We start from the raw sequence: 12,355 nt of genomic DNA, 5'->3' as shown, positions 1-12,355 counted from the left end.
GATAAAAGTAATTTCAGTACCATTTAGCATGATGGATCTCAAGAGTAAAACAGGCTTTGCTTATGATCAGCATGAATAATATGGGGAGCCCAAGTAAGAATAATCATCAGTATAAACATCTCTGCCTCCAAGTGTCCTAAACACATACAGAAGTGAACCACGGACCAGCCCTGAGGCTAGCATGCTGATCTTCCCAATAAAAGTAAGTCTTATAAGACAGATGTATGGCAGGAGAGCAGATCCCCAGCAGAGGTTACAGTGGCACCTAAACAGGGAAAAGAGGTCAGCAATAAAGATTATTATCAGAGGTATTTCACTGTCATATTTGGGGAAGAGAAGTAAAAAGGCAGCAGGAATAGCTGTGATAGCACAATGAAAGTAGCAGAACAGGCAAGATGGAGTTAACCAAAGCAGCAAATAATAAAAGGATCAACACATTTTAATAACATGAGCAAAGCAGCAGAAGGACAGCTCCCTGCAGAGACCTGTGTTCCATGCAGAGGCAGCAGGAAGAATAAAAGCTCTTGGGTTGTGATTAAAATCTTATTTGTGCTAGAAACACCTACTTTTTCCACTCCTCACTTAGTTCAATAATTTGACTGCATTATCCTTGGTGCGCTCGCTCTCACATACACACACTCTAATCTCTTGGGTTTCCTCTCTTGAAATACCACTGTGACAACCCATGTTCTAATAGCACTTCAGCTACCTTCAGGTGCTTAGGCAACAGGCAATCCGCCCTTCAGGTGCAGGACTATGAAACAAGGACTCAGAGATCTGTGGGCAGGGATAGTATTGGTGACATCCAAGTTAAAGAATGCACAATTAATCACAAAGGGTGTTTTTTGTATTCTTCAGGGCGTGATTTCAAAATGGAAGCCCCTGATGCAGCCCTCAGAACCAACACCTGAGCCTTGGCTGCCAATACAGCTGAGACAAAGAGAAAACATTTGCTAGGAAGCCAGCACTGAAGCTTGCTAGCTTCCAGGAGAATAATTCAGTATAGCAGCTCTCAGGATAGGTACCAGTTTCAATAAGAACTGAAGGTGCAGAAACAGATTTTATTTTTTAAATTTGTCTTCTGTGTCTTAACATTAATGGACTTTCTGCACACATCAAGGATGTGAAGCATTCACATCAACAATGGAAGACATTCACCCAAGGCACAAGACCTCAGAGTAGTTAGGTGCCAAATTATGACACTTTCCAGATCTTTGGTATCGGGGCTAAGTTATTAGTAAGGTCACAAAGAAAGTTGGTAGTAGAATATAAACCTTGTCTTGGCTGTGCCAAATAATCTATCAGCTTCTTTTGCCCCTTCCCAGGCTCCCTGTTATTCTCGCCCTTGCTCTTTTCCCTAGTGAAAACTGTTGCTGCAGTATGTGCAGTATGGCACACCTGTCTTTTTCATGACTATTAAATATACAGATGCCTGTTCCAGAATGTTTGGTGACATTCAAGAAAGCAAAAGGCATCTGAAATAATCTGCAGTGACAGATAGGACCTACACACAAATTAGATCCCAGTAAGACAAGTAATCAAGGGATCAACAGGCATTTAGTATTAAATACCTTTTGCTATCTGTTAAAATTGGTGAATGAACAGTATCAATATCCCAAGATTAAACCTCTGCATTTCAAGCTGATGCACAGGTCCCAGGCAAGGGACAGTATCGTATATTCAGATGAGATCTGGCTGATCCCATCAACACAGGATGGAGTTTGCATGTCTCTGACCATGCTTTTTCTGTTTCTGCAGGATGGATGACATCCAGCTGTGCAAAGACATTATGAACCTTAAGAAAGAGCTGCAGACTTTGGTAGCAGTCCCAGGTAATGGCTATCTCCAACCCAATATTAGGATAATGCTTGGGTGATGCACAGGTGGGGATGGTGTCAGGAACATACCTCTGCCCCTAACAATCAGAAATCTCCCCCCAAGGTTGAGTTTCATGTTTCTTTCCTCTAGTCATTTTTTTCTTCCCATCTTTAATCTCCTGGTCTCCAAATTTCTTTTCATGCTGTATTTCACTGCTCCCTTGGCAGCAACCCTGCAAATATCACTCAAACAAGGTGCACATTCCTTAGTTCTTGCACTCCCTTGGCAATCTCAAGGGAACCAAGTGGCACAGAGATTGTCAGGTAGAAAAGACAGCATGCTGAGATACCCGAGATAAAAGGGAGGAAGGAGAGGGATTTATAACCATCACTGTGAATGTGATTGTTTTTTTCCCCAGATATACCAATTCATTGTCACACCTGTAGTTAAATCTACCTCCTAGAATAAAGTAAAACAGGTTTCTACAAAAAGCAAGGGGAAAGTCTGCTTTGTGTTTTGCCTTAATTCTCTGCAAAATCAGTGCTCTAAGGAGGGACAGAGTTGTGGGCAGTTTTGCAGTCCTTAACTCCAAACTCTAGCTGAAATCAAGGAGGAATTTTGCTTCACTACAGCTTTGCTGTTTTAGATCATCCACAACAGCCCTACTCCATTCAAGAAAAAAGTACACACAGATCCTGCAAAACACTCAGCAACTGCAGTGGGCCATTCACACTAAATATTACTGCATGGCCTCTAGCACCCTTCAGAAATAATTTGCTGCTGCCTAACTATTAAGGACAAGTTTTGACTCTCCTTTGGTTATTCTCATTTTTTCCCCCCAACATGTTATTGTGCAACTTTGAAGGACAACTTTTTCCCCCAGAAAGGAGAGAGAAGGTCACTCATGAAATAGGAAACGGGTCTACTCTGAGGCCACACATTCTTAGTTGTGTAAGAACTTTTCCACTTTTCTTTGCACCCAACAAAAGTGGATTCATAATTGTTCTTACTTTTTCTTTCTTTGTACTTTAGTTACTTATAGGTCACATTTTTAATTTCTAATAACACTGTTGGTACGTTTTTTATTTAAATGGTATTGGAAAGGATTATGAATCCTAGAAAATATCTATGAATTATTCCCCTTGCCTCGCCTCTTCTAATCTGTAGCTTTCCTACCCTTACTTTTAACTTACAGTTAAGGGTTGATCGGTTTTCATTTTTTTGGTGTGGTTTTTTTTTTAAACCTTTTAGAAACTATTTTCCAGTCAAAGTCTTAAGCAGAGATCCACAGACAGCAGTTTCTCCTTAGCACTTGGCAAATCGCAGCAAACTTATGAATTAAGTATGCTCAGTTCCAGCCACACCACCTTTTGGGAGACTCACAACAAAAAACACTTTTAGTCTTAATGAAGACAAAGAAGCTGCTGGCATTCACACAGAACTAAGTGCTGACACAGCATGTGCCTAACCTAGAAAAACACTTCCATACCATCTTTATCATAATTTTCCTGTTAGTATACAGATTTGTATAGAGACCTGCTCTTTGGTTTCAGTAGGCAGTTTAGCCAATTTCAGTAGACATGGGATCAGTCTTTTAGTACACAGATTATGCAGTACTTTGCCACAATTCAGGATGCATATATTTGGCAGGCAGTTTCCTGAAGGATATAATGGGAGAGCACATCTCAGTCTGGGAGGTGGATAGATTGAAAGGAAGTACAAAGTAGTTCTACCTTCAGTAGTGAAAGGAAGAGAGCCCTTGCTCCATAGACATAAGAGGCAAAGCAAGAAAAAGCAGTGACTTCTAGGCATTCTCTTTTTTTTCTCTGCTGCAAATTCAGAATTAATCACAGGAATTCATCATAGGTAACAATGTAGAGGTTTTGACATCTTCAGAGCAGTCAATAACCATCTTCCTTTATCATTTCTAAAAGATAAAACACAGAAAATACATCCCAGACAAAGCAGCCTTATGTTATATTACAAATTATTTCCTCTGCTACTGGCAGACCATAACTTAAAATTCTCCAAGGAGTATGACTTTCTGAGAGTAAGACTTACAGAATTTCATTGTCTTGAAAATCTTCAAGGTGTTTTTATCTCACTTACTAAGGAATGGATTTATTGCAGAAATTCCCAGCAGTAAGCATCCTGAAGCCCACGATCCAAAATTAAGCTGTATTAAACAGTTATTTTCAAGTGTGATTTATTTAGCTGTTTAAAATATTTATAAGTTCAATCAGCACACATAACATAGCTCAGATGCATCAGACTGCAGGCAGCTTGCCCTTCCTCCCACAACTCTTATTATACTTAAATTTTATGGTTCTCTAAATGCAGTTCTACTGCTCAAAACCAAAATTCTTGATTTAATGCAAAGTGTCTTCTCAGCTAATAAAAATTTTCAGCTTCTTGAAGAAATGTGGGCTGGGATTTGCCTCTGACTTTCTCATCTCTGCTTCATCTGCTAGGTTTGAAGATTTCTCTTAACTACATTTGCTTTATAACCTTGAACTACAGCTCTGTAATCCTTAACATTCATGAGTTTTACTTTGTGACAGGCACATCTTTCATGTCACAAAAATGGTTATTTATAGACAACCTAGTCATTACAGACTGGCCAGTTAACAAGGACATATATTAATTACTCAGATTTTTGAAGCACAGGGAAAATAAACACTTTCATTTATTTTTCTGCATTTTACAATTGATGCTATTTGTGTAGATTTGCAGCTCACCTGCCTTACCAGAGTAGAAAAAAGTGTTGTCGTCAACACCCAAAGCTGTCATGAAATACAGAGAAATGGTTCCTTTTGGCATGGTCTCATTTCCCCTGAGGTCAAAGGGAGTTTGTACCATGGGTTTTAATGAAGCATCCTGGACTGTTTTCTTACCAAAGTTCTTTAAAAAATTCAAAGCAATGCCTTGCAGAGCAATTTATTATTAAAAGTAGGCTTGGCAAGCCCCACAGAGTCTCCAGACCATTAAGCTGATCAGATGCAACAGCAGCAAGTATAAGAGAGAAAAGAGGCAGTACCCAGAACTTGCTGGGGTTTTGGTGACTCAGGTCTGAAGAACCATTGACTTCAACCAGCAAATCATTCTTAGACATCTGCAATGTTCACCCCTCCACCCTGCTCCCTAGAATCCAAAGTAATAGTCTTTTCTCTGTTTTTGACCAGAAAAAGAAAAAACAAAGATGGACAAACAAAGAGAGGATGAACTGATTCAGAAGATCCACAGACTGGTACAAAAAAGAGATTTTCTTGTAGATGATGCAGAGGTGGAGAGATTACGGTAAGAACTAAAAGCAGCTGAACCAATTTGTGAGATTTCACAAGTCTAATACTACACTGGAGTAAGTGACAAAATTTACATCGACATTAATGAGAGAGGAATTGGTCCTTTAAAACAACTTACCAAGTTAAAAGCCTCCTCCCAGTTCCACAGGAAAAAACATTAAAACTGCACTTCTGTGGCTCTTTATCCCATTAATGATTCAGTCATCTCTGACTACAGCGGGGTTTGGTCTCTTACTTTCCTACCAGAAAGTGTCTGGGCATTTTCCATTAAAAAGTAAAAGGATTTTTGCTGCTACCAGAGGATCCTCTTGGCATGAGAAGTAGACGTAAAATGGAATTCTACAGGGGACATATTTGTAGACATCTAAAATAGTCTTTTTTTTTTTTTAAAAGTTAATAATAAACCCAACCACATTAATATTATTCTCATCCTGCCATAGCAAAAAAAAAAAAAAGAAGAGAATGCAATCACCAACACAGGTCTACCTAAACTAAAGCATAAGCGAGTTCAGAATGGTTTCATCTCAGTATCTTAGCCCAAAGTTGCCGAGAAACCTGTGGTCTTTCTCAAAAGTTCATTTCCAGCTCTTGCACTGAGATCCCAACACTCTACAAATAGTCAGAGTTTTGCTATTACTTCCCGTGTCTCTTTCAACAGTAAAGATTCAAGGCTCATCAATCCATTTATCCTAAATGACAATATCTCTTCCAACACAATTAAATTCTAAGCAAGCAAAGGACAGGAGAGAAGAAAGCTTGCCAGAGTCCTGCAGCTGATCAAAGAAAGCTGTTCAAAGTCAGCAGCTGACAAGAAGCCTAAGCTAGTAATGTAATCCAGAGCTCTCAACTGCTAGTTCAATGTGCAAATTGCAAAAACCTCATCAGCAACCAGACAATACAGAAACCTAGTTGTAGGCTACTGAAAATGTACTGTTATGCACTGTGCAGATGTGAATACATTAGTGTCAATTCACATTTGCAGTAAAACCTGAGGCTTTTCTTCAAAACTCTTGATTCAAAACTTTTCTTCAAAACTCGATTCAAAACTCAGAAGTCTGCTTTTCCCCTAAACTGAGATATTCAATCAGTGCGCCTATTGTTAATGGTTAAATAAAAAAATAGCAAAGAAACTAGCATGGAAATATCAATAGATACAATCAAGGTTAGCAACACAATTGTCGTCTTCTGGGCCTAATGCTGTCATCTTCAGGCAAAGAGAAATACACTTGGTTTTGATAAACACTAACAGCAGAAGACCATGAGATCCAGTCTTTTGTCTAAGCAGGCCTTTAAAAATAAGCAGTACAATCACAGCAATATGTATCCTCTGCTTTCCTTTGTAGAGGAAGCATCGTGCAGCACTCGTGAGGCCAGCTTAAAATAGGTGATACATTATGGTTTAAACCCCACTGACTAGGGAATATAATGAATCCAACGCTATCAGAGACAAGTAAAGAACCTTGGGGAAAATTCTGTCTCTGAATTCTACAAGAAGTTTGTTACTGTTTTCATTTAGGCAAATATTTTAGTCTTTAATAAGCAGCAAAATTAAGTGTTTTTAAAAAGAACAAATAAGTGAATTGTTTACTAGTGATTTGATCCTAGCTATCCTGTAACAGATTTATTTTCCTTTTTTCCACCAGAGAGAAAGAAGAAGACAAAGAGATGGCTGAATTCCTTCGCACCAAGTTAAAACCCTTAGACAAAGCAACACAGTCTCCTACCAGTGAGTTCTTAAACATTAAGAAAAACAAGAACAAATCAGAAAAACTCCAAAGACAACTGGATAAAAGAGCATTTTCAAAGGCTGTGCTGGGCCAGCCTCTGCCAAAAGCTAGGTTAATCTAGCTATGTCACCCTGAAACAAGATAGCATGTCAGCAATTGCTGGCCACTTAGAATTCAGATGCCTAATTACGCCTTAAAACTGAATCCAAGTCATCTATGGCCACTTTAAAATTGCTTTGTATGTTTTGCATATGCAAAATATATTTGAATTCAAATTGCCACAACCTGCTTTTTTAAGCAACTAGATTTAATTTTACCAATCATTTTCCCATCTGGTTCTGCAAAAGTCACTGGAAAAAAAAAACAACCCTGTTTAAGATATATGCTAGGATATCTGAAGCAAAGTTTGCCTGTTTTTACTGCAGGCAAGATGTAAACTAGAGAAAAGACTGCAAACTCCCACAGCTGCCCCAAATTTCTTACATCTTACCAGCATAAATAGGCTTTTCGATCACCTCAACCCAAATCACTTACAGACAGAACTGCAAACACACTAATTTCTCAGAAACTAAGCAGATTACATGATCCCTTGGAAGCTTTTAGCTGCAACTTTCAAACAAAACAGTTACAGCATGAGCTCTAAAATTTAACAGATTGGTTTTGACCTGTCTCAAGCTGAGCTCTTAGGCAGGGAGACAGTCAAGTGAGCAGTGCCCTTAGAAAGTAAATTTGGTCCACCAGCTGAAGAGGCTTGTATCCAAACACACTGCCATTTTGCATAGATCAAGATCTTGCTAAAGAGTTTCCAGAGGGATGTGGAATGACTGAAGTTCAAGTACAAGTTTGACATTTTAAGACGCGTCACTAATTATTTATACCCTTTTAGTCACAGGTAGCATGACTCATCTCCTTGTTAGTTTACTTCATGTCATTGCTTTTAAATGCAATGTTAGAGATACAAGATTCTTTTCACCCTGAAAAATTAAAACCTACCTTTACCTTGTTCTCCTAATTACAACATCCAAGTTGATAAGAGAATAAACTCTAGCAGTATTTTTGTTCTTCAGCTCCTTAGTTTGAATCCACATACCAGCTTGGTTACTTCCAAAGTGTTAGATGTATTGTTCAAACAAGAGTTAAAGAAGTCAGAGTGGGGTGAGAGGGCAGGGAAGGCTTGCATTCTTTAAGCCAGAAGTAGGAAGAAATAGTTTGACCAGCTCTTGGTTTTAATGGTGTCCTGTTTTGAACATTGCAGGCAGCCCAGCAGAAAAGAAGGTAGAACCTCCTCCAAGCAAGCCCACCATTGCCAAAGCAGGATTGGCTATTATTAAAGATTGTTGTGGGGCCACACAATGCAACATCATGTAGCTCTGGGCTCTCTACCATGTTTGTCTTTTCAAATGTTTTCATTGAATGAAACTGTAGGGCGAGGGGAACTAACAGCGTCCTGCTAATGGAATCAAGAGCAACTGGTACAACAGTAATATATGGAATGTACAATGGCAGGTTCTTCACTGTTGCATGGATCACTCAACACGCATGCCTAAAAACAAAAGAAATCTATATAGTGGCTGTCCAGTGACCAGAAAAGATCTGTAGTAGAGTCAAAAACACCCCAGTGATAAAAGTGAATGAAAAGCAGGTATATTTCATCCAGGGAGGTACAAAACAGCAATTTTGATAGGCCATCACTTTGTAAGAATTTGTTGTACACTTTCCCCCCCTTGACAAACAGCACTCAAAAGTTGCTGAAATACCCTATTTTGGCTACTTTTCAAAACAAAGGCCACAAGTAATAATGCTGTATATAGCGCAACTGATAGATGAAGCAACTTTAGGATAACTGATGTTGCATACAAAATACTTACCAAACTAGTATGATGTTCAACTACTTTGCTGTGGAGTTTCACTTCCAATTCTTCCTAAAGAATGAGGATCAGTGACAAGGATGCTGCAAGTAGAGATAGATTTTTATATACCATATGATTTCTGAATTACCGAAGTCAAATGAGTATTGCTTGTACCAGGGAAAATAAATATCTGGTAAAGCTTTAGCAAGCACAGCTACACTAATCTGCAAACAGATGATGTAGTCCAAAGCTGTGTCATTTCTCTTTCAGATCTCCACTTCACATGGAGCCAGAGAAATACTCACCCAGAGAGTTTTGTCCACTATTAGAAGTTACATGCAGTATAAGATTATGTATCACTGGTAGGTTGCTGGGAGGAGAGTGGAAGACAAACAAAATTTAACTAATATTTAAACAATGCTTAAAACAACTATTAATTGCATATTTCATGACCATAAGAAATATAAACTATTAAGCATAGGAAGACACTAGCCACCCAAGAGAAATTGACCACAAGACAAATATACAAATACAGAAGTAGGTATTTGTGGTAGGATGATCACATTCTACACAAAATGGGTTTAAAATTACGGGAAATACAGGAAGACTTATCTGTGTTTCACCATTAAACGTGTTTCTGGTCTCTATGCAGATTAAGCCTTGTGGAATCTAATATCTTTATATTAGCTGTCAGTAGCTGGTTTGTCCATGTGATGGTATTCCATATAAATGTACTGTGATAGGTGTAAATAGTAAAATAAATGTACATGGATCTAATGTGAAAGTCTCAGGCTTAGAAATAACAAACAGATAGCAAAAAGTTCCTAAAATAAAGGTTTTTTTTGAGGAACTTCCGTTTTGTGAAGCTAAGTGAAGCGTGCACATATATACAAAGGAACCACAGTTATAGGAAAGGAGAAAAAATTGACAGCAGTTACTCAAAAAGGATAAACAGTAGTATTTTTAAGAGAGAGTAAGTATCTCATTAAGGTTGAAGGAGGTAGACTATTCTTGTACAAATAAAACCTAATCCCTAGCATTGGACTGATTCAATGAAAAACATTTGCATTTCCAGAATCATTTGTTTCAGTATTGCAGACTCACTTGAGACAAAGAACCTATGTCACTAAGTTCCTTAAGGTTTAAGTATCAAGGAGGAAAAAACCACAAAAGGTTTCCACTAAGACATGAAGCACTTTAATTACTTTGACCAAAGACACAGGAAAGAGGACAAAACATATCCAAAGGCTGAATAGTCACATACAGTTATTGCATCCTTGTTGATACATACAACAGCACATTAAGCTCTGTAGCTGTCAATAACTACTGTATCTGGTATGGGTTGGACTCTATAGCACCTGTGTACATTAACAAAGTTATAGGGAAAACTGCTTTTAAGGGAGAATACACACTGAAGGGAAAGCAGTGCCCACTGGCTTCTGTAAAATTCAACAGCCTCTTGAATTTGCTGGTACCCAATTAAGACATCAGGAATTATCAGTATCTTAAGACAAGAGGGAGATTTTCAGTGCCATTAACAATGGCACATGGAAGTTAGGAAAAAGCCTGTAGTGAAGCACCAAACTTAAAGCCTTAGGAGGATGAACTGTTAAAACCAAGTATAGTGAATGCTGCTAAGTAAAGGGTCCTGAAGGACTTCACACAGTTTTTGTAAGGCAAGAGGTGACTTAGGCACATTAGCATCTAAGCCAGGCTGTGCTGATGATTGGGGTGATCCCTGCATGCTGCACAGAATCTATAGTCCCTTGGAAAGGAAAGTGAAATTGGTAGAATGCAGGTTTGTATGAAAAAATTTCATTAACAGGAAACGGAGCTAGACACTTCTGGGATGCAACACTCATGACTAGGCTACAGGGCCCCCTCCTTTAATTAAAATGAAGAGGAGAAAACACAGCAAGTGTGAATGTGTAATATTAATATACAGTTAGCACTGGTAGCCAGTGCCCCAAAGGGACTTGAACTACAGCAGTATTAATGAGTGTCATGGTTTAACCCCAGTCGGCAACTAAGCCCCACACAGCTGCTCACTCACTCCCCCCTGGTGGGATGGGGGAGAGAATTGCAAGAGCAAAAGTGAGGAAACTTGTGGGTTAAGAACAGTTTAATGATTGAAATAAAATAATAATAATAAAAAATGATAACAAAAAGGAAAACAACAAGAAGAGAGAGAAACAAAACCCAGGAAAAACAAGCGATGCAACCACTCACCACCTGCTGACTGATGCCCAGTCAGTCCCTGGGCAGCGATCACTGCCCCCCTGGCCAACTCCCCCCAGTTTATATACTGAGCATGACATTGTATGGTATGGAATGTCCCTTTGGCCAGTTTGGGTCAGCTGTCCTGGCTGTGCCCCCTCCCACCTTCTTACGCACCTCCTCACTGGCAGAGCATGGGAAGCTGAAAAGTCCTTGACTAGTGTAAGCACTGCTTAGCAACTAAACCATCAGTGTGTTATTGCATTATTCTCATACTAAATCCAAAACTCAGCACTGAACCAGCTACTAGGAGGAAAATTAACTCTATCCCAGCTGAAATGAGGACAATGAGAGCGAACTTCATTTTCAGAAGTTCTAGCTTGGCTCAGCTGAAAGGTTTTCTTTGTGCAAGTTTGTTTTGAATTAGCAAATGCTTCAGTTCTGTTTTTATTTGGGTGGGTTTGAACAGCTTGCCTGCAGTGCACCAGCAGTTCCTTTAAGAAGGGGGTCAGTGATGCTGCTTAGCAGTGAAGTCCTGGGTTTTTTTTGGACTCTTGAGATCAGATTCTCAACTCTGTTCAACACTGGCTTACAGCATTGTCCATCCAGAACACAGCAGAGCCCTAATAGCTTACTTCAAACATAATGGTTGTAATTAAACAAATTAAACTTAGGAAGGAATTAAGCATGTAAAAATCTTGGTCCTTGTTTTTAAAAAAAAAAAAATCAGACTAAACCACTGAGTATTCCCAAGTACAATGAGGGGCTTTGTAACTTCCATGATCCTATGAACATAGCACATTATGCAATCCCCATATGTAAAATCAGCAGAAAATATCAGACAAGTATCTGTAGGCGATTACATCGAGTAACTGGCATCATTTCAGAGCTAATTTTCACATATCTGTTACTGTCTGCAACATCGGTTGACTGAAGCACCCAAAATCTCTTCTGGAAATCCTGGCTGTTATCACTTCGGAAAGAAGGCGAGTCATCAGAAAACGAAGAAAATTTAAGGTGGATTTGACACACAGTTTCCTCTATGAACTGGTAAACATGGCTATATTCAGGAAAGGATCTTGGTCTACTGAGAAAACAAAAGTGCTGAAGTGCTATTTGTACCACTCCCCAATTCTACCAGCAAGTGGTTCTCTTGTACCTTCCCCTAGGCCTACTGAATCTTTTCAGCAAGGTTAAACATATTTCCAAATAAACTAAGCTACTGTGTTACACTAAGAATATGTTTCTTGCTGTTACTGAAGGAAATAAGTGGTTGTGGAATAGAGTGGAATGCACTTACTGTGCTGCTATACTTTTTGAATTCAAAAAGAATAGGATTATAATTCTGCAAGAAAGGAAAAATGTGCTGTTAGTGATGCTACCGAAATAAAAATAAAGGATTTTATCTCACTGAAAAAACATACAGTTTCTCCATTGACAC

The 12,355-nt window shown here is 38.9% G+C and overlaps 1 protein-coding gene across 1 annotated transcript in view; it reads left to right on the top strand.

The window, feature by feature from the left end:
- The window catches only part of BMERB1 (bMERB domain containing 1), a 53,836-nt gene extending 41,690 nt beyond the window's left edge, over window positions 1-12,146 (top strand). Inside the window, exons 3-6 of the mRNA XM_076351451.1 lie at window positions 1,759-1,832; window positions 5,001-5,115; window positions 6,764-6,846; window positions 8,103-12,146. Of these exons, the coding sequence (XP_076207566.1) occupies window positions 1,759-1,832; window positions 5,001-5,115; window positions 6,764-6,846; window positions 8,103-8,215 (385 nt within the window). The 3' untranslated portion in view covers window positions 8,216-12,146. The remainder of the gene's footprint in view (window positions 1-1,758; window positions 1,833-5,000; window positions 5,116-6,763; window positions 6,847-8,102) is intronic.
- Window positions 12,147-12,355: the final 209 nt, after the last annotated feature.

The sequence above is a fragment of the Aptenodytes patagonicus genome, chromosome 13 (assembly GCF_965638725.1).
Source record: "Aptenodytes patagonicus chromosome 13, bAptPat1.pri.cur, whole genome shotgun sequence".
Taxonomy (NCBI): Eukaryota; Metazoa; Chordata; class Aves; order Sphenisciformes; family Spheniscidae; genus Aptenodytes; species Aptenodytes patagonicus.
This window is presented reverse-complemented; position numbering and strand designations above follow the sequence as displayed.